This window comes from Muscardinus avellanarius (genome assembly GCF_963383645.1).
Source record: "Muscardinus avellanarius genome assembly, chromosome: 8".
Taxonomy (NCBI): Eukaryota; Metazoa; Chordata; class Mammalia; order Rodentia; family Gliridae; genus Muscardinus; species Muscardinus avellanarius.
In genome coordinates, this window is record NC_137794.1 from 60,392,998 (window position 1) to 60,416,638 (window position 23,641).

Consider the following 23,641-nt stretch of genomic DNA (forward strand, 5'->3'; position numbering starts at 1 on the left):
CTCAAATAAAAATTAAACTTTCTTATTTTCAATCTATAATGGCAATGAAAAGACAACTGACAGATGTTTCACAATTATTATACAAATCAGAAGATGAATACAAAGAGATCAGTTCTCTAGACTTTCATGGCAATGGTGAAATTGCTCATTTAAGAGAAATCTCAAGCCAGGTGGTACAAGCTTGTAATCCCAGCATTGGGGAGACTGAGCAGCTCGCAGACAGCCTCAGCTACTTAGTGAGGCCCTTTGCAACTCAGTGAGACCCTGTTTCAAAATAAAGGAATAAAAACAGGGCTGCAGGTGTAGCTCAGAAGTAGAATGCCCCTGGGTTCCATCCCCAGCACCAGACACACACACACACACACACACACACACACACACACACACACACACACACTTTCTTCAAGTACTGCTGTTAAATGAAAGCCAGAAACAATGATAACCTAAAGCTTTTTAAAGGTCTATTTAAATGACTGAAAAATAATAAGCAGCTAATTGCATTTCAGAAATGCAAACCATTTCAGTTACTTTCAAAATAAAATTACAAAATAAAAAATGTGAGTTTGCCGAATTTAAATGCATTGCAAAATTTCATAAAATTGTTACAGATTACTCCTTTATTCTAGCTCCTCTCAATGATTTATAAAATGATAAAAAGAAATATATAGTTTTTAAAAGTACACTGGTCCCAGAAGGTGATGATTATTATTTTCCTAGCATACCAAGGACTATAATAGAAATATAAATATTATAATAATTAAACATTATTCTTCAATTTAAATGTAAGCCAAATGTGATGTGCACACCTGTAATTCCAGTAACTGGATCCCAGTAACTGGTCCCAGTTAAGGACTGCAGGTTTATGGATAGCCTCAGGAATGTATTAAGACACAACAACCTAGTGAAACTTTCAAATTAAAAAAATAAAAAGAACTGGGTATAGCTCAGAGGTAGATCATCCCTGGGTTCAATCTTCAGGTTACCCCCCCACAAATTAAATACATATAAACGATTAACATGAAAACATTTTAAAAATAATAATAATTATCCTGTGGGTGTGTGTGTGTGTGTGTGTGTGTGTGTGTGTGTGTGTGTGTTACTGGGATCAAACCCAGGGGCAATGTACCTCCAAGCTACACTCCTAGTCCTACTTTTTATGTTTTATTTTGAAATAGGGTCTCATTAGGTTGATGAGAGTCCCACTACTTGCAGAGGCTGTCCTCAAACCTGCGATCCTCCTATCTCAGCCTTCCAAGTCCTGGTATGACAGGTGAGTGAGTGTCACCTGTGATCTTTAAGATAAATCCAAACCAGAAAAATCTGAGTGAAATAACCATTTACTTATGGCTATTGTCAAATTCTGTAATTCATAGGTGTTTCAACATATGTTGATGCATGTTAGAAATGATTTTGATGAACGTACAGTAACTTCAGACACTATCTTTTATTAACCTCAGACTTTTATTCCTGATGGCTCTATTTAATATTAATATTCTGATGGCTTTACTTAATATTCAATAAAATCTAAAAAAGAAAAAATACTGACAAAAAACAAAGGCATTGACTTTCTCATGCAAAGATTTCAAAAGTACTAATTTGTACAACTCCTTTAAACAGATATTCTATACAATTCTGTCAGGAGGCTCCTAACCCACAACAGAGAAACCACAAAAGCCATAAGTAAATCACAATATAGCCATTTTGCTGTAATACTGCTAATCTTAACCTCTAACCTAAACTTAATAGAAAGGAAGTGGTAGGGACTTGAACATGGATTACATCCCAGAAGAAAACCCAACTGGCTAACAACTTGATTGTATTGCCCTATAAAAGCTCACTATCACAATATGTAAAGTTAAATCTACTTTCACAATGTATTCCTTTTGGGGGGAGGGGGCTATTGGGGATTGAACCCAGGGCCTCATAAATGCTAAGCAAGAACTCTAACACGGAACTACATTCCTAATGCATTTTGAGACAGTCTCCCTATATTGCTCAGGCCGCTCTCAAACTTGGGATCCTCCTGCCTCAGCTTCCTGAGTTGCTGGGCCTCTTCCACCACCTGGCCTCTTCCTCTTCTTTACAGTGCTCTAGTCTTTCCCAGATTCAGTTCTCAAAATGAATAAATCAAAATGTTTCTTTGCTTCCTAGTTCTTTCTTATAATTCCATTCTTATTACACAGACACACCCCACACTGGCATACTGCAGCAATGACAGATATGCTCATTAAATATGATGGAAAGGAGCTCATTCAGATAACAAACCAGCCTTCTATGATTAGCACCAAAACAATCTTCCCTAAACTAGTGAACTAGTGCCTGGATCCCTTTCACTGAAATAAATGTACTCCATTCAGAAAACTGCTACAAGCCGAGTTTGGCGCAGGCTTGTAATCCCAGCATTCGGGAGGCTGGGACCGGAGGATTGCGGTTCGCGGACAGCCTCAGCTACTTAGTGAGGCCCTCTGCAACTCAGTGAGACCCAGTTTCAAAATAAAGAATAAAAAATAGGGCAGAGGGTGCAGCTCGGAGGTTGAATGCTCCTGGGTTCCATCCCCAGACCCGCAAAAAATAAAAAATACAAAATAAATAAAGAAAACTGCTACAATAGTGATTCAATGGAAACACAATTTGTTTGTTTTGTGGTACTGGGGATGGAACGCAGGGGCTTCCAACTCCGGGTGACACCCCCCCCCAGCCCTATTTTTTAATTCTTTATTTTATGACAGGATCTCACTGAGTTGCAAAGGACCTAAGTAGTTGAGGTTGTCCACAAACCTCCTGTCTCAGGCTCCTAAATGCTTGGATTACAAGCATGTGCCTCCATGCCCGGTTCACATTTAGTTTTCATTGAATAATAAAAGGTCCGTAACTATAATTGCAAACCCAATTTTGTTTGTGTGTGGTATTAGGGGCTGTAGCCAGGGCAGTCTACCTCTGAGCTATATCCTCAGATTAGCTCAGGCTGGCCAAGAACCTGCCATCCTCCTGTCTCAGCCTTCCAACTACTGGGATTATAGGCAGGTGCCACCATGCCTGGCTACACTCAAATAATTTAATGATTACAATCAATTTGCCTTACTCTGTATGAGACAAAGCACAAAAGGTTACACAATAGCAATGTTTCATAGCTCTCTAAGCCTATAATGTATTAAAAAATACAAAAGTAAACGTGTATAAAAGGCTATGTAAATCACTTTTTTTTTTTTTTTGGTGGTACTGGGGTTCCTGGAAGCCCTTCTATCTCCGGGCTACACTCCCAGACCTATTTTTACATTTTTACTTGGAAACAGGGTCTCCTAAGCCAGCGTGCGCACCTGGCTTCGAACCTGCGCGATCCTCCTGTCTCTGCCTCCCAAGCACGGGGATTACAAGCATGCGCCACCACGCCCGGCTGTAAATCACATTTTAAAAATGTAATTTACAGAATTTATAAAATACCAGAAATCCACAGCCTTACAAAAAATTATTGGAAAACATGAAGACAAACAAGAAAAAGACTTTAGAAAAAAACTACAATATTTATGATTAAGTGCTAAAGTTTCTAAAGAAAAATTATAAATACTTTCCCTAGAGCGTTTTGGTAAAACTTACTTTTGAAATAACAGTTACCATATTCAATGTTCAGTCTTACCACAATATCTATGTTTAAGATTAATATATCAAGCTGGACATGATGGTGCATGCCTATAATCCCAGTGTTTGGAAGGCTGAGACAAGAGGATCCTAGGTTTGAGGACAGCCGCAGGAAGTAGCAATACTCTCAGCAACTGTTTAACAAGACCCTGTTTCAAGGCAAAAAATTTTAAAAAGGGATTCCTGGGTATAACTCAGTGACAAAATAACTCTTGGTTCAATCCCCAGTTTTAAAAAAATTAAATCAACATTTGCTTTTTCAATTAAAAAAAAAAAACTTCTTACTTTTAGAACCCATCCTGAAAATAAGTTAGTTTTAACTTGCCATTAGAGCTACTTGTTTTATAGTTGACAAAAATATATTTTTTCTAAATTTTGTACTTGAAGATCCAAGATATAAACCATCAAAGATTTACTGAAAACTACTATTTTGAAAAATCCAAGAATTGTTCTCTTAAAAAATTACAATATAAGAATGACAAATATAAATTACACACTTAAATTGTGGTAACAATAGCCTTTACCTCTTAAAATGCAATGTTAGAGCACCCTCTGCTGACTAATCAAATTAATGTAAAGAAAGACATTTGTATATTTTGAATTAAATCAACACTTTGTATTTCCCACATAAAAATTTTTGAGGGGGTGTATATGGGATTGAACCCGGGGCATTCTACCTTCCAGCTATATCCCTAACCCTTTTAATTTTTAATTGTAAAACAGTATTTCATTACATTGCTGAGGCTGGCCTTTGAGACTGTAATCCTCCTGTCTCATCCTGGGTCTATGTAATTTTTTTAGTTAAAAGAACTGGGGCTATGAATATGGCTCAGTAGTAGAACACCTGCCTAGCACCAAGTCCCTGGGTTCAATCCCCAGCACTACAAGATAATAAAAAGATAAAACCTCCTTGGAAGCTCTCTAGAAAACAATAACATACTTACAAATTATTCACTACATGCATGCCACTTTTTATGTATTTTTGTATTCTAATTGGAATAAATGAACAAATGCAATTAGAGAACTTAAGAAAACAGAACAGGAAGAATTTTTTCTTTAAATAGAATGTCAGCTGTCCTCAACTGTGATTTTCCTGTCTCAGCCTCCCAAGTATTGGGATTACAGGCGTGAGCTGCGACACCTGGCTAGAGGAGCCTTTATTTGAGTAGGAGGGTAATGTCTTTCCTCTACCCGATTCTATGGAGCTTTAAACTCAAGTAGAAAAAGAAATCAAACATTCATTTAGATGGTTCATAAAAGGGAGAACTGAAGCCAGGTTTGGTGGGCATGCCTACTGCTGCTTGGAAGGCTGAGGCAAGAGGATTGCAGGTTTGAGCCCCAGCAACTTAGTGAGACTCTTTTTTCAAAATTAAAAAAAAAAAAAAGGACTGGGGTATAGTTTGGATGTATAATGCCCCTAGTTCAATTTCTAGTACCAAAGGTGGAGAGCATAAACTGATAGTTCTTCTCCCTTTATAACTTGTCCCTGAAAGGGTTACCCAATTTAATTAATCTTGTCAATTCATATAAGGTGGCAATTGTTATAAAAAACAAGCCAAAGTCTTAGAAAAATCATGAGTTTTATCATATTCAAACTGTAAAATTTATAATTTTTATCTTCCTGAGGGTAGGACATAAAGTCAGAGTACTAACATATGAAACTTTGATGTGGAGAGAGACCTGTAAAACAGTGAAGGGGACTTGGGGGAATGGAAAAAGGATTGAGGAAGGAAACATTTCAAACGATAATACGGTATCAACTTCACTAACAGACACAGGGAGGAAGGAGGGCAGCAGGGTGAGACGTGGAAGGAAACAGAGCAAGGGCTGTGTGCATATCTGTATCATGTGCAACCTCACTATAATATATCATTGTAATGCACTAATAAAAGTATTCATAATTTTTAAAGCAATCATCTTTAAAGGTATTTTGGGAAGTAGTGCATAAAGTTAAATTAGCAGCAATAAGTAATGATAAAACCAAGTATTCTTAAAGTAGGTCTGTCTTTCCTGTGTGGTGTTCTGTGACATTGCTGAACTCATTTTAGGACTCTCAGCAACCTAGCAGGTTCAAAGACAGCCTCAGCAAGTAGTGAGACTTTCATCAACATAGCAAGACCCTGTTTCAAAGTAAAAATAAAACAGAGCTGGGGGTGTAGCTCGAAGGTAGAATGTCCGTGGGTTCAATTTCTGGTACCACAAGAAAGTCATGAAAAATAAGCTTAGAGCATGCCATAATATGAAAATGATATTATATGTAAAAAGTAAACATTTCCAAAAAAAATACTTAAGTATAATTACTTCTACACAAGCTCTCTAAAGGGAAACGTATTTTACTTTGAAGATTTTTAGGATAAATACTGACAAAGTAGAAACATTATCTATTTATTGTTCTGCATTAAAAGAAAAAATATGGCCGGGCGTGGTGACGCACGCTTGTAATCCCCGCGCTAGGGAGGCAGGAGACAGGAGGATCGTGCAGGTTCAAAGCCAGCTGCGCTGGCTTGAGAGACCCTGTTTCCAAATAAAAAAGCATAAAAATAGGTGTCTAGGAGTACAGCCCGGAGGTAGAAGGGTTTCCAGAAACCCCAGTATTACAAAAAAAAAAAAAAGTGTCAAGACATATTTATTGCTATAGTATCTAGAACATAAGATTATAAAATATAAACTACTGAACAATACAACCACCATACAAGATAGAATAAATAAAACACCATTTGAAAGATGATGACTTAGCAATCATTTAGTTTACAAGATAAATTGAGGTTCCCCAAATTTTCCACAGTTTCTCACTTGGGGGCAGCTTTTCCTCTGCCCAAAGACATTTGGCAATATTTATCACACCTAGAGAAGTATACAGATGCTTGTGAGTAGAGGCCAGAGATGCAAATGATGCTATGATGTGCAAGGAACCCCCACAATGAAGAATTGTCAACAGTGACCCTGTTGAGAAACAGGGTTAGTCGCACAAATTCTTATAATCTATAGCACATATTAAAGACATGTAACTTAAATGTTTAATCAAAATGATGAAACTCTCAAATACCTAGATGTGTCCTATTGCTAGCTACCCACAATCTTTTCTACATTGATGAGACTGTACTTGCTGAGGCTGTCCATGAATCTCCAATCCTCCTGTCTCGGCCTGTCCCTCTCAGAACCACCACAAGTGAGACTTGACCAAAGACTCAATACAAAATAACACCACCTATGTTTCTAAACCTTTATGAAAAATCTACCCACTTAGAATTTCATCATCACAGCCGGGCATGGTGGCTCACGCTTGTAATCCCAGCATTTGGGAAGCTGAGACAGGAAGATCGCGGTCCGTGGACAGCCTCAGCTACTATTTAGTGAGGCCCTTTGCGACTCAGTGAGACCCTGTTTCAAAATAAGGAATAAAAACTAGAGCTGAGGGTGTTGCCCAGAGGTAAGAATGCCCCTGGGCTCCATCCCCAGTACTGGGGGGGGGGAAAAAAAAAATTTTCATCAGCACAAAGATGAGTTCCAAAAGTTCACTCCTTGCTAGGAAGTAGTCCTTGAATTCACAGCAGCTGCAATTATTTAACACCTAACCAGCTTCCTTTTATTTTTCCTAAGTCTGTCAAAAACTCATTTTAATATTCCCATACTGGGATTAAGTCCATTTTTACCCTATCTGTATTTCTCAAATTTTATTTATATCTTGTTTTAGTCTTTATCTTTTTTATTCAAATGAATGCACATGGCATCATTTCAACACCAAATCCCCAAATACTTTAAACTTTTTAAAAATATTTTTTCTCTGTAAATATCTCTAGTTCTAATACACATTTTTGAAGGCAGCATGGATAAAACCCCCAATAACAAAGGAAGTACCAAGAGAAAAAAATATGCCTACACATGGATAAACATTTAGAATTTATTTTCAATACTTTTTTTTTTTCTGCAGAACTGGGGATTGAACCCAGGGGCATTCTACCTCTGTGCTACACCCTCAGTCCTATTTTTTTATTCTTTATTTTGAAACAGGGTCTCACTAAGTTGCAAAGGGCTTCACTAAGTAGCTGAGGCTGGCCTCAAACCTGCAATCCTCCTGTCTCTCCTTCCCAAGTACTGGGATTACAAGCGTGTACCACACCTGGGTTCAATAGTCTTCTCTAAAATGACTATCCAAAGTTATTTTCACATTAAAAGGAACTCAATACATTTTAAACACACTAAGCCAGGACTTTGTCAAGATGTGCTTACGGCACAGTGTCAACTAAATGAGTCAATTTTAACGATGGTACCTTAGTCATGTACATGTAAATATCTTCTATGAATATTCTGGAGGGGGGTCTACAGAGAATTGAACTTAGGGGCATTCTACCTCTGAGCTACACTTCCAGTCCTATTTTATTTTTATTTTAAAACAGTGCCTCACTAGGTTGATGAGAGTCTCACTACTTGCTGAAGCTGTCCTCAAACTTGTGATCCTCTTGTATCAGCCTCCCAACTACTGGGATCATAGCATGTGCCATCATGCCTGAAATTTATAGGAAATTTTAAAATATATCTTTTTTTAAAAAAAACCTGCCCATAGCCAAATATATTATTATTTTAACATATGAAAATCTATCGTTTAATATATATAAATGTTCAGTCATGCATCAAAATAGAAAAAATAATTTTCAAGAATATAGTCTAATAATGGTTTAAACTTCACTTGTGATTTAGACTAGTAATTTCTTCTTTATAGAAGGTTTTACAACTGTTTCAGGGCACTATGCCTTCTTAAAGCTACCACATACTTAATGTTTAATAATGCAGAAAATTTCACTCACCATTTCAGTGGTGTGCCTTCATATTCAAACCATATCTCAGTAATATCTTCTTGTCTCATGACCTTCTGAAAATGCTTTTTCACCTTGTCTGTTACCAACGTCAAATAACTTACTCTTGGCAAAAGCAACTGAAATGAAAATTTGTAAAATCTTATTTACTATTATTTTTAAAACTAAGTATGTTTATTAGTATTAAGGAAAAGCCCCATCTATGTATTATATTTAATATTCCATACAATGAACCAGGGGTGGTGGCGCAGGCTTGTAATCTCAGTACTTGTGAGGCTGAGATAGGAGGAGATCACAGGTTCCAGGACAGCTTCTGCAAGTAGTGAGAATCTCATCAATCTAGAGGGGTTAAGAACTTTAAATAATTCTTAAGGGGTCATTACATTTAAATAGAGCTTACCATATACACATCTATAATAACTGATACAAATCGATCTGCAATCTGTTAACATTTTACATAAAAATAGGATGCAATCAGATGTCATACTATTTAGGATATCTAACAGTTCTATCAAATTTAACTTAAAATTAAAATTATTCACCTGTGTTAATGTAATTGTTCTGAGAAGATAATTAACTCAGTCCTGTTCCCTACGTTCAATCCTCAGTACGAGAACAGCGTGCTGTATTGAGAACAGCAGGAAGTCAATGATTTTCCCACAGGAACAGGACCCAGAAAGAAAGCATGAAAGAGTTTTGGAAAACTGATTCTAAACACTTCCTGCTTTCCTAACCTTCTGCTTTCCTTTGCTGGAAAAACCGTTCTGCTAGCTACTTTTATGAATTCAACTCTGCATCATCTTTCATGTTGGCTATTCAAGGTGATGTCTTCTGATCAGTAGATGTAGAACTACTATGTTGGCAAATACATACAAAGAACTATCTAGTTGAAGGAACTGACATTTAATCAATGAAACCCAAGATAACAGGCTCCAGTCAGGCAGAAGACCATGACAGTGGTGATGGTGGGTCCAGGAGTCTAGGAAGCAGATAGATGGCATGCTCCAATGTGAAATGGAAAGACTTAATATTATGAACAAGCTGATGTGTAGTATTGAGTTCATCAAATTTTTACTTTATAAAGACCTTATTAGTAAAAAAAAGAAAAACTAATACTATATATAAGGAAAGGCACGTTCTTAAAAAAAAAAACAGAAGTATTATCATCTGATTTACATAGAGCTTAAACAACTTGGTAAAATCACATGCTGTTAAATAAGTTTGCAGAGAAAAGATTCACTAGAGTCTTTCAGAAATGACAGAACCGAAATAGACGTGACATGGAAGTCTCTTTTAAGAAATCAAGAAAACCAAGCATGGTGGTGCACACTTGTAATCCAAGCATTTGGGAGGCTGAGACAGAAGGATCGCCGTTCGCGGACAGCCTCAACTACTTAGTGAACACTTCTGCAACTTAGTGAGACCCTGTTTCAAAATAAAGAATAAAATAAAATTTAAAAAAAAGGCTGGGGTACGTGTAACTCAGAGGTAGAATGTCCCTGGGTTCCATCCCCAGTACCACCAAAAAAAAAAAAAAAAAACCACCACACTAAATCAGCCATTTTAAAAATAAAAGTATATTCTCTATGTCTAGTAAGGTCTAAATTAGTAAGTCCAGATCTACAATTAAAAATGACTACTGGGCATAACCAAGTAATAAACTATTTCACAGAGAATAATATTAACCTATGAAATGGTAAGAAGGAAGACACAGAATCTGGATATCAGGTCTTGATTCTGCATTACATGCCCAAGGTTCAAGATTGTAAAAAGAATTCACAAATGATTTTTTTTTTTTTTTTTTTTTTTGGTGGTAGTACTGGGGTTCCTGGAAACCCTTCTAACTCCAGGCTACACTCCCAGACCTACTTTTATACTTTATTTGGAAACAGGGTCTCTTAAGCCAGCACAGCTGGCTTCAAACCTGTGTGATCCTCCTGTCTCCACCTCCCAAGCGCGGGGATTACAAGCGTGTGTCACCACGGCCGGCCACAAATGATTTTTGTGAAATGAAAATTTTTTTTGCAGTATTAGGAAAGACATTCTACCTCTGAGCTACACCCCCAACCCTATTTTTTAATCTTTATTTTTTGAAACAGGGTCTCACTGAGTTGCAAAGGGCCTAAGTAGCTGAGGCTGTCTGTGAACCTTGATCCTTCTGTGTCAGCCTCCCAAATGCTGGGATTATAAGCAAGCACCACCACACCTGGCTGAAAACTTCTTAATAAGGAATGAAGCCAGGCATGGTAGAACACACTTGTAATCCCAGTACTTAGGAGGCTGAAATAGAAGGATTGCAGGTTCAAAGCCACTCTTAGCAACTTGTCAGCAACTTAATGAGACCATATTTCAAAATAAAAATTAAAAATGGGGCTGGGGGTATAGCTCAGAGGCAGAATGCCCCTAGATTCAATCCCCAGCAGCATAGAAAAGAAAATGAAAAAGAAATGAACTTTAAGCTGGGCGTGGTGGCTCACACTTGTAATCCCAACATTTGGGAGGCTGAGACAGTCTCAGATACTTAGTGAGATCTTGTTTAAAAAATAGGGCAGGGAGTGTAGCTCAGAGGTCAGATGCCTCTGGGTTCCATCCCCAGACCCACCAAAAAAAAAAAAAAAAAAGAACTTTAAAATGTAGCCTCCATTAAAACAGAAATTTTTATTTGTTTTGTTCAACACTGCATTCCCATTGTCCAAAACAGTGCCTGCTTGATAGTAAGCACAAAATAAATCTCTTCTGAATTTATCAGAGATACCAAAGGTTGAGAGAGGCAAAGAGCCAAAAGTGATAGTTAAAAAATACATTGTAAAGCCAGGAGTCTTGGCACATGCTTGTAATCCTAACATTTGGGAGGCTGAGGAAGATAACGGTTTGCGGACAGCCTCAGCAACTCATTGAGACCCTCTTTCAAAACAAAGAATCAAAAATAGGGCTGGGGGTGTAGCCTGAAGGTAGAATGTCCCTGGGTTCCATCCCCAGTGCCACAAAAAGAACAAAAACACTGTAGCTGGGCGTGGTGGTACTCACTTGTAATCCAGGGACTTGGGTAGACTGAGACAAGAGGATCGCAAATTCAAGACCAGCCTCAGCAAGTAGTGAGACTGTCATCAACCTAGTAAGATCCTGTTTCTAAAATTTAAAAAAAAAATAGGGCTGGGGGTGTAGTTCAGAGGTAAAATGCCTCTGGGTTCAATCCCCATTAACCACAAGGGAGAAAAAAAAAGAATACATTCTTATGACAGAACCCACATTAAAAGTTACAATCTTCTGTTCCCAATTGGCCTGTAAGAATAATCTGTAACATAAATATCCATAATTTAAGAATAACAATACTAGTATACTTACAGATACAGTTTATCTAAAAATTATTTATAGGTAAAAATGAAAGGAAAATAACTGTGGTATGCTATCACCCTGCCTTGACTCTCTAGACTACTACTCATGGTGGGCTGGGCATGTAGCCCAGTGGTAGAACTCATAGTCAGCATGCCTGAGGCCCGATTACATTCCCAGCACCAACTCCTCATAGGAAAAAAAAAAAAAATCCAGACCATTGTTTTTTAGATACATCTCACTGGCTTAAAATATATCTACTATAAAAGTTATCATTTTAACCAGTTGTAAGTATACAGTTCAGTGACATAAAGTACATTCACACTGTTGTACATCACCACCATCTCCAGACCTTGCTTATCATCCCAAAGGGAGACTAGATATTAACCAGTAATGTCCCATCCTCCCTTCCCCTCAGCTCCTCAGAACCACCATACTACTTTTTCTCTATGAATTTAACTACTCTAGGTATGATGTGGAAGTGGAACCATACAGTATTATCTGTCTTTTTATGTCTGACTTATTTCATTTACCATGTTTTCAATGTTCTTCAAGTTCTTTTAGTATGAAAAGAATTAACTAAATTTAGGGAAATAATATTAGATACCATGAAATCTACTATTCTCTTATTCCTCATTTACACTGGTATAAAGTACTCAGTGATTATAACATATTTTTTTCTTTTCTATATAAAAGGATATGTTTTATAGTTTTATGAAATAATTATATTTCAGGAAATAGGGCCCATTTCTTTATAACATATTCTATCCCATCCAACAATTTTTCAATTATGAAACTTGTGATTTATCTAGGATAAAAATAGAAATAAAATTCTATTCCACTCTAATGGGCAAGGCACCATACATACTAGCCAACAGGGTAAAGTATTAATTAAGACAGAAAAGGGTCCTTCTCATTGAGTATATTGTATAGGCTAAAAAGGAACACAGATACAAAAAAAAGTGCAAGTGAGATAAATGTGAGGAAGAAGTAAAGAATGTTACAATAAAGATAGCGGGTAGCAAAGAAATTTATTCTAACCTAAGGACTCAGGGAAGGCAATTGACAGGAATGAACCAAACAGAATGGTGTGTGTGTGTGTGTGTGTGTGTGTGTGTGTGTGTGTGTGTGAACACAGAGAAGATACATCTGCCCATTTCAGTAATAATACTGAAGAAGCAAGGAACCAGATTATGAAGAAATTTATAAATTACACTAAGGATGCCAAAGCCACTAAAGACTTATTACAAACAGCTCATAAAATCAAGTATGTTCCTATGTTCCTGAAAAGATCACTCCTACCACAGCCTTAAAAATGAAAGATGGGCCAGGTATTGTGCATGACTATACTCTCAGTACTAGAGAGGCTGAGATAGTAGGATCTCAGTCAGAACCAGCTTTAGCAACTTAGCAAGACTCCACAACTTAGTGAGACCCTGCTTCAAAATAAAAAGTTTGGCATGGTGTTGCACGTTTGTAATCCTAGTACTTGGGAGGCTGAGACAGGAGGGTCGCAGGTTTAAGGATAACTTCAGCAAATGGTGAGACTCATCAACCTAGTAAGACCTGATTTCAAAACAAAAATAGGGCTGAGAGTATAGCTCGCAGGCAGAATGCCCTTGGGCTCAATCCTCAGTACCACAAAAATAAAAAGGTTCTAGGGTATAGCTCGGAGATAGAATGCCCCTGAGTTCAATCCCCAGTACCTAAAAAAAAAAGGAGAGATGGGAAGATTGAAAGGGTTCACTGCTATGCAATCTTAACAGTTTTTCATTTTGCTTTGTCTATTGGTACTGGAGACTGAACCCAGCTCTGGGCCTTTTCTTAATTTTGAAATAGAGTCTCATTAAGTTGCTGAGGCTGGCCTTTAACCTGTGATTCTGTCCCAGCCTACCAAGTATGAAATTATAGGTATGTGCCACTACACCTGACCAAGCTATCAGTTTTTAAGTGGTGATTTGAACTAAGATACAGCCATGAGGTTGAAGAAAATCAGATGAGTATGGAAGATGAGATGTAAAGTCAAACAGACTGACCAGGTTGATGGCACATGCCTGTAATTCTAGTACTTGGAAGGCTGAGACAGGAGGATCACAGGTTCAAGGACAGCCTCAGCAAGCAGTGAGACTCTCATCAACCTATCAAGATCTACTTCAAGATAAAAATTTAAAAATAGGGCTGGGGGGGTATAGCTTGGCAACAGAATGCCCCTGGGTTCAATATCTAGTACCACAAAAAAATAAATTAATTAAATAAAATAAAGTGGACTAAGTTACTGACCCATATGAAGGGCACTGGAGAAGCATAAAAGGATGAATCCTAGCTTCTTAGCAACAGTAATTAGATGGATGACAGAGCTACTTGCCAAAATGGAAAGGGAATAATAGCAGATGACCAAGTTTCCGGGAGGTAATGATGATGAGTCCAGATTCAAAAACATTAGTCTGAGTTCAAGAAATCCATGTGAGCTAGATGTGGTGACACATACCTGTAACTCTACTACTTGGGAGGTTGAGACAGGAGGATCGCAGGTTCATGACCAGCCTCAGCTACTTAGAAAGGCCCTCTGCAACTTAGTGAGACCCTATTTCAAAAATAAAAATAAATAACCGGGCGTGGTGGTGATCGCGCAGGTTCAAAGCCAGCCTCACTGGCTTACGAGACCCTGTTTCCAATAAAATAAGTAAAATAGGTCTGGGAGTGTAGCCCGGAGGTAAAAGGGTTTCCAGGAACCCCAGTACCACCAAAATAAATAAATAAATTAATTAATTAAAAAAAATAAGAGCTGGGAGTATGGCTCAGAAGTAGAATGTACCCGGGTTCAATCCCCCTAGTAACACACACACACACACACACACACACACACACACACACACACAGATCTATTGAAGATCCGGTAGATACACGGTCTAAAGGAGTTATCAAGAAATAAGTACTTGACAAAGACATAAAAATGAACAAGAAACAAGAAAGCCAGTAGTGATGGTGCATACCTCTAATTCAGTACTTGGAGGCTGAGATAGGAGGATTCACAGGTTTAAATCCTTAGTAACTCAGAGAGACTCTCAGTTACTTAGCAAAACCCTGTTTCAAAATAAAAAATTAAAAAGCCAGGTGTGGTGACACACACTTGTAATCCCAATACTTGGGAGGCTGAGACAGGATGATTGCAGGCTCGCAGTCAGCCTCAACTACTTAGTGAGGCTCTCCACAACTTAGTAAGACTCTCTTTCAAAATAAAGAATAAGAGATAGGGTTGGGGATGTAGCTCGGAAGGAGAATGCCCCTGGGTTTATCCCCAGTACTGTAAGGAGAAAAAAAAAAAAAAACTCCAAGTTTGGCAACAAGAAAAAAAGTCATTAGTGACTTTGGAAAGAATAGTTTTATTGGAATAGTATGAAAATGTAAATTTAAGTGAACTCAGTGGTAGGAGGTAGAAAGAAAACACTGAGTATAAATAATTTTTTCAAGAAGTCTAGTTGTGAAGGAATAGCAAAAAAAACTGCGAAGGAAACAGGGTCATAGGACGAGTAGGACTTATAACTGTGAATACTGTGAGGAAGCCAGTGGATAAAATGTTCAAAGTAAAACAGACAAAGCAAGGTGGAGGTAAGAGAAGATTGAGATACCACCAGCTTCCTGAGAATGGTGATGGGATCTAGAACAGACTGGGAAGAGGGAAGAAAGAATAAATACACACGAATACAGATAGGTTCCAGACTGGGTGGGTGAACGTTAAAGAAGGTTCCAGCACAGGAAGTGAAATCACCTGTTATGTATGAAGGATGAGGTTGGGGCTCAGAGAAATAGTCACAATACAGAAGAGGAGAGACAGCTGACTAAGGAAATGTAAGACTGCTGGATAATGTTTAGACTCCACAAGGCTGATTACACTGTCTATGTGATTTCCTCTATTAACACGTCACAAACTAAGAATGTAAATTAGTTATTTTTATATTAATCTAAATGAAATGCAAGTTTAAATAAATGGTACAGAAATAATAGAAAGTTAAATTACCTATTTTCTAACAAATATTCTTCCTAAAGTTCCCTCCAAAATAAAGCGTTAATTTTTAATGATGTATATAATGGAAGTAGGCCTCTGAGCAACAAACTGAAATGCAAAAATAAACAGGTAGATACCTAACACTAAAAATAATTTGAGCTGGGCAAGGTGGCACATGCACCTAGTCCCAGCTAAAGCCGAATGGACAGAGCCCAGGAGTTCAAGGTGAACCTGGGCAACAAAGTAACAAGAATAAAAACGTCTTAACTTACAACTCAAACGTATCTGAATACAATGATAGTGACACTAAAATCCTCATCCATAATTCTGACTAGTTTTCAATGATATTTTATGTATTTCTTTCCATATGTATTAATTGGTACTGAGTATATATCTAAAGAGTAAAACCTGGATTGATACATGATTTTACTTTATTTATTTATTTATTCTGGTGGCACTGGGGATGGAACCCAGGGGCCTTCTACCTCCCGGCTACACTCCCAGACCTATTTTATATTTTATTTGGAAACAGGTTCTCTTAAGCCAGCCTCAGCTGGCTTCGAACCTGCGCGATCCTCCTGTCTCAGCCTCCCAAGCACAGGGATTACAAGCGTGCGCCAACACGCCCGGCTATTTATTCACTCACTCACTCACTCACTCACTCACTCACTCACTCACTCATTCATTCATTCATTCATTTTTGCAGTACTGGGGATTGAACCCAGGGGGATTCTACCTCTGAGCTATAACCCCAGCCCTATTTTTATTCTTTATTTCGAAACAGGGTCTCACTAAATTGCAGAAGGCCTCACTAATAGCTGAGGCTGGCTGAGAACCTGTGATCCTCCTATCTCAGCATCCCAATACTGGGATTACAAGATTGTGCCACCATGCCTGGCTCTGATACATGGTTTTAAGCCTCTGATACAGGTTTTCATTTAATACCATTACATATATGCCTGTCACCCAATATTCTTCAAAACAAGTTGTGACAGTATAAATTTTGGGGGGGTAAAGAATTAAGAAGGACTCCAGAAAAAAAAAAAATCCGTCTAAGAAAAAACAATTCTTTCTCCTACAATTACCCCAACACTTGCCACTTTCAACTGGATTAGAAACTGCTAGAAAACAACTTACTTCCTAGTCCTAAAAGTCTATTTATATTTAAACAGATTCATATATAAAGAAGAAAAACTCTGGTTACTTAGAGAAAGAAAGGAGAGGGGAGGAGAGAGAGGGGGGGGTAGGGAATGAGAGTGTGTGAGTGTGTGTGTGTGTGTGTGTGTGTGTGTGTGTGTGTGTGTGTTACTAGGGATTGAACCCAGGGACATTCTATGCACTGCCTTTTAGTTTTTTATATTGAAACAGGGTTTTACTAAGTTAATAAGAGTCTCATTACTTGCTAAGATCATCCTTGAACCTGTGATCCTCCTATCTCAGCCCCCCAAGTACTGGAATTACAAACATAACACCACCCTGCCCAGCTACTTGGAATATTTTTAACTGTAGAAAATGTAGCCAACATTGATTTAAATATTTAACATAATTTAAACATAACTTAAATTATTTAATATTTAAACAGAATTTCTCAATATTTAATACTCAATATTTAAATTTTAAATATTTTATATTTTAATATTTAAATTTATTTAATATTTAAACATAATTTCTCAATTGTCCCCACTCTGACCAACTATACATGTACATTCATATTTAAGATGCTATTAGAAAGTAAGGATAGGTTAATCATTTCTTTTGGGTTTTTGTTTTTTTTTTTTTTTTTGTGGTACTGGGGTTCCTGGAAACCCTTCTACCTCCAGGCTACACTCCCAGACCCATTTTATATTTTTATTTGGAAACAGGGTCTCTTAAGCCAGTAAGGACTTCAAACCTGCGTAATCCTCCTGTCTCTGCCTCCCAAACTCAGGGATTACAAGCCTGCACCACCACGCCTGGGCATTTCTGTTTTTGTTTCAGCAAAAACTTGTTTGGAAACAATTTAAAAGGTATCCTAACACATATAACATAGAAACAAAAAAAATACATGAAACAAAATTATCCTAAATTACAACCACCCTTTGTTACTGTGAAAACTTTTCTTAAGAGAGAAAACTAGTTTTCTAAAGCTAAAATTAGAAATGTAGCTGGTGTGGTAGCACACACATATAATCCTAGTACTTGGGAGGCTGAGACAGGAGGTTCACAGGTTTAAAACCAGCCTCAGCAACCTAGCCAGACTTTTAGCAACGTAACAAGACCCTGTTTCTAAATAAAAAGTAAAATTTGGCCAGAGGTGTAGCTCAGAGATAGAATGCCTCTGATTTCATCCCCGGTACCACATACACACACACACAAAAATTACTCAAATGTATATAAGCTTGTGTGCCATCAACAGAATTGTCCTACTTCTCTAAAATATGAGGATTTTAGAAATGAGATACTAATAAATTCCAAAGAGACGATTTCAACTAGTATGCGACATGAGCTGCGTCTGCGGTGGCTTTCCCTGCTCAAGGAGCGATACTTAAACAGCCCATGCCAGGGCTGAGAATGCAGAGGGGAAACATTCCTATATCTAAAAGGTGATTGACTGGCCACGCCAGGAGACGGCTCCAACAATGTGACTTCCCACGATGGAGCACACCAAAGAACAGTGCTGCCTCTCAGGCAGGCAGAGGGAAAGCAAAGGACACCACAAATACATTTCCTCTAGTCCACACCCTCTCCAGGTAAACATCAATATGTGTACCTGAGACACAGCACACACAAAAACAGAGCAACAATAGAAACTATAGCAGGATACTAGCTTGCTTGCTTATTTATTCATTTATTTATTTATTGCAATACTATGAATTGAACCCAGGAGGCATTCCACCTCTGAACTACACCCCAGCCTTATTATTTTTTTAAACAAGGTCTAAGTTGCAAAGGCCTCACTAAGTTGCTGAGGCTGGCTGAGAACCTATAATCCTCCCGTCTCAGCCTCCCAAGTACTGGGATTACAAGCGTGCATCACCATGCCCTGCAGGATACTATCATCTCTAATTGAAGACATATGTGTGAATTAAATAGGTACCTGGGGAAAAACAAAGTCCTTGAAACTTTATTTTATTTTTGGTAATACTGGGGATGGAACGCAGGGGCTTTCTACCTCTGGGCTATACTCCCAGACCTATTTTATATTTTATTTGGAAACAGGGTCTCACTAAGCTGCTGAGAGCCTCACTAAGTAGCTGAGGCTGGCCTCGAACCTGTGCAATCCTCCTCTCTCAGCCTCCCAAGTACTGGCATTACAAGCATGCACCACCATGCCCGGCCAAAACTTTTTTTTAATATAGTCTTTCACTATGTTAGTAAGTCAGCACTGAATTCACATCCTCCCATCTCAACCTCCCAAGTAGCTGGCATTATCGGTGTGCACCCAGCTTGAAACCATTTTTAAAACAAGTAATCCATTAACTCAAGCCTAAAAGTCTAGGTACAGTAACCAATTCTACATAATACTGATGGCAGGAGACTGAATTCTGGGTCTCATGCTTGCTGCTCTCCTGCATCACCAGTCCCAAAATATGACCAAATATATGCTAAATATTAGTTCAGTGAACAAACAATGTGTGGTGTATATGCATGTGTATTCATAAGTTTGCTGAGCTATAAAAAACTTTATTAACTAGTTGCTTAGAATCACTTAAATACAAAAAAATTCAACCTGAGCCTATTTTTTTAATAGTTCTCTACTAAAAAAATAGCACATAGCTCATGATTACACTATCATACATATATATATCTATGGTATATGTATGTATATGTATATAGGTATATATGGGGGGGTTGAACCCAAGGCCCCGCATATACAAAGCACATACTCTACCACTGAGTTTACTCCTAACCTGATTCCATTATCATGTATCATATATAAGAAAAAGTCAAGAAGGCACCATTTATGTCAATAGTTGTTTTGTACTCTGGTGGCAGAATTAGAGGTGATTTTTATTTCCTTCATTTTACTTATCTGTGTTTTCTAACTTTTTCTAAAGCATGGACTAGTTTATATACAATGTTAGAAAACAGCCTCCAGGTTCTTAGAACTTCATTTACAGAAATGGACACTGTGAATATTCCTTTTGCCAACACAAGCATACTTACATAGTATGGTTCTGCTTCCCTCTCAGTTATCTCATCCTGATACAGAGTGAAGCAGGTTGGAATTCGTCCAAACCACACATCTCGAAGCACATCTTTGTCATCTGTCATTCTTCCAGTGGTTAAAGTAGTACATATAGGCTAAATTCTTTCTTCAACCAAAGCCAAACTGAAGATAAAATGAAGAGCATTAGTCAGATCCTTGCCAGGATAAATGAATATGCTACAAAACAAAACGCTATAGGAAAAAATGAATGCCATAAAAAATTCATTTACTTCAGCCAGGAGTGATGGTGCACACTTGTAATCCCAGTACTTGGGAGGCTGAAACAGGAGATCTCAGGTTCAAAGCCAGCCTCAGCAACATAGTGAGGCTCTCAAAAACCTAGTGAGTCCCTGTTTCCAAATAAAGAAATAAAAAAAATTGGGCTGGGGGTATAGCTTGAAGGTAATTCCCCAGTACCAAATAGATATACAATTTACTTCAAAAACTGCATGATCAAGCCAGACATACTGGCACATGCCGCTAGTCCCAGCTATTCGGGAGACTGAAGCAAGAGGACTTCTTCAGGAGTTTGGGGCCAGGCTAGACCCCAAAAATGTTATCAGCATTCTTCAGAATTAATGCAAAAAAAAAAAAATACATACAAGTTCTAAAGGCAGAGCTATTGTTTATTTACAAGATCGACAGAAGTAACCAATTCAAAATCCATATGCAAGTAATGTTTATTACATATTCAAATAATAAACCAGCCAAGAGGAAACGGTACTTGCATTGTCCTTTCAAGTCCAGAAGAGTCTTATCAATTATATAAGGAGAACACTTCACCTATGCCCTATAATTCCTACCAAGTGCCCTAAACCAAAGGAGCATTCTCACAATCACACCTACCCCCCCATCCAATATATTTAACCTCTCCTATTCCAGATATCATCATTCTTTCGGGGGAGGGGGGAATCTTACCATATTAGATACAAGAAACAAATGAATGAAAACATATAAAAATCACCATGTGAAGACTTTTAAGAGGGGCTGGGGCTATAGCTCAGGGGTAGAACACCTGCTTAACATACACGAGGCTCTAGGTTCATTTACACACACACACACACACACACACACACACACACACACACACAGCCGGGCGTGGTGGAGCACACTTGTAATCACAGCGCTTGGGAGGCTGAGACAGGAGGAGCACAAAGGTTCGAAGCCAGCCTCAGCTACTTAGTGAGCCCCTGTTTCCAAATAAAGTATAAAATAGGTCTGGGAGTATAGCCCAGAGGTAGAAAACTCCTGGGTTCTACCCCCAGTACCACTAAATAAATAAATAAAGCCAAAAATTAATCCCAGACACTTGGGAGGCTGAGGTAGGAGAATCACATATTTCAGGCCAGCCGGGACAACATAAAATGAAAGGGTTGGTACTATAACTCAGTGAGAAAGGGCTTGCCTAGCATGAACACAGCCTTGGGCTCAATCCCCAGGACCACTTAAATGATTAAGGAAAGAAATGAGCCAGGCATGGTAGTGCACATTGTACTTGGGAGGCTGAGACAGGAGGATCACAGGTTCAAAGTCAGCCTCAGCAACTTAGGTTCTCAGCAACCTAGTAAGATCCTGTTTCCAAATGAGAAATAAAATCTATCTGGGAGTGTAGCTTGAAGGTAAAATGCCTCTGAGTTCAATTTCCAACATCACAACAGGAAAAAAAAAAAAGAAAAGAAAAGAAAAGAAAACGAGAAAAAGAAATGGCAGAGCCAACACCCAGAGAGATTTCCTAATCTCCAATTTTCCATCATATCCTATTGATTGCCAACATTCCTTCCAAGCCTAAAATATCCAAATGTCCATGGTATAATTAAATTTTACTTTGCAAGACCTTTTATAATGTGAGGGGAGGGGAAAGGAGGTTAAATGTTAATGTATCCTACAGTTCAAAGAATTTTAAAGTTTTTGGAACTTAAAAGTTTTGGGGCAAATAAAAGTATGGACAGAGAGGAAAATGAATTCAGATGTTCAATTTACAATGGGGCTACACCCCAATAAATACACAGTAAACTGGAAATATCCTAGGTCAGAAATGCATTTAATACACCTAACCTAAAATCACAGCTTAGCAACACAGTATACTATAGAGGACGTTTTACCCTAGTCATCCCATATCTGACTGGGAGCTGCAGCTAGCTGCCAGGCATCACCAGAGGTTATCATATTGCGTATTGCTAATATGGGAAAAGATCAAAACTCAAAATTCCAAAAATGATTTCTACTGAATGCATTCCATTTCCTTTTCTCACCATCATAAAATCGAAAAAACTTAAGTTGAACTACATTAAGTAGAGGACTGCCTATATTCCAAGCAGGGCAAAATAGCACCAACAAAGGCAGCAAGTGGGCAGGAGCAACATATGTGCCAACTCTTTATGTAATTTTGGGTCAGAAGAAACACTGTATAATGTTTGAATTATCATATATGGTCCTAGGCAAATCACACCCTCTAAGCCTTGACTTCCTTTATCTATGAAATGGAATAATACCAAGTCACAAGAGGCTGTTCTGGGCAAAAATAACCACATGGTGTTTGATATTATACTAATGGACACATTTTTAAGTACCAAGAAATTATTTTTTTTATATTAGTCAAATCTAAATGTAAAATGAACTAGATCATGAACCAAATCACATGGAAGAATGTGGGGGACTCAATTTCATCCACCAGGCCAACAGAATCTATTATGGTGAAATCAAAGCAAGTATCCAGTAGCAGTACACAAAGAGCCTTAGTGAGAGAGGCTAGCTTGCAAATAAGGCATAAAGAAATGAGTTGCTTGACCTAGAATGGCAGTAGCAGTGGGATAAGAAAGTTATGAGTCTTTCCATGGAACAATGAAAAACAGTGGTTAAAAAAAAAAAATGATTTGAGAGGCTGGGCGTGGTGGCACAGGCTTGTAATCCAAGTGCATGGGAGTCTGGGCCAGGAGGATCAGGATCGCAGGTTCATGCCAACCTCAGTCACTTAGTGAGACCCTGTTTCCAATTAAAGAATAAAAAGTAGGGCTGGGGGCATAGCCCAGAGGTAGAATGCCACTGGGCTCTATTCCTAGTACCACAAACAATAAGAATAAAAATTTTTAATAATAAAGAATAAAAATATAGGGCTAGGGTTGTATCTCAGAGGTGAAATGGCCGAGTTCAATCCCTAGTACAGTATTAAAAAAAAATTTATTGAGAGGACAGGGGACAGTAAAGGGACTTTGAAATCAAGCAACATGTGTTTAAACTCTGACTCCTACCTACTACCTATGTCGTCAGAAAACAAACCATCCTCCCTTTGAACCTTGTATCTGTAAAATGAAAATTCTAATCTTCACAGGCATAGGTGTTGAGCATATGGTAACTGCTCAATAAATGGTGTATGTACTTACAATGTAGTTTCCCACTCAAATGGTATATCTACTTACATATACATGGTTTCCTCATGTTTCTATGCCCCCCCCCCTTTTTGGCCAACTCTTTAATCCTCTCTTAAACACTAAGAGTCAGCTTAATATCTGCTCCTAGGGAAGTTTTCCCCTAAGCAATCTCCAGTCTAATTACTTAACAACATGTACTATCAAGCATAGCAGGTATCTATTTATGTGTCCTTTGTCTCTCCTCACACTGAACTGAGAGTTTCTTGAAGGCAAAGACAAAAGTTAAGTCATATTT

At 38.0% G+C, this 23,641-nt stretch overlaps 1 protein-coding gene across 3 annotated transcripts in view; it reads right to left on the bottom strand.

Moving 5' to 3' along the window:
• ATG5 (autophagy related 5) overlaps nt 1-20,043 on the bottom strand; it is a gene marked incomplete at both ends in the record, with an annotated part of 99,411 nt that extends 79,368 nt beyond the window's left edge. For 2 of the 3 annotated variants that reach the window (XM_080700204.1, XM_080700205.1), the window contains 2 exons: nt 8,442-8,569; nt 19,936-20,043. In XM_080700204.1, coding sequence (XP_080556330.1) covers nt 8,442-8,569; nt 19,936-20,043 — 236 coding nt within the window. The remainder of the gene's footprint in view (nt 1-8,441; nt 8,570-19,935) is intronic. The other variant, XM_080700206.1, reaches the window with a different exon arrangement.
• Between the last annotated feature and the right edge of the window lie 3,598 nt (nt 20,044-23,641).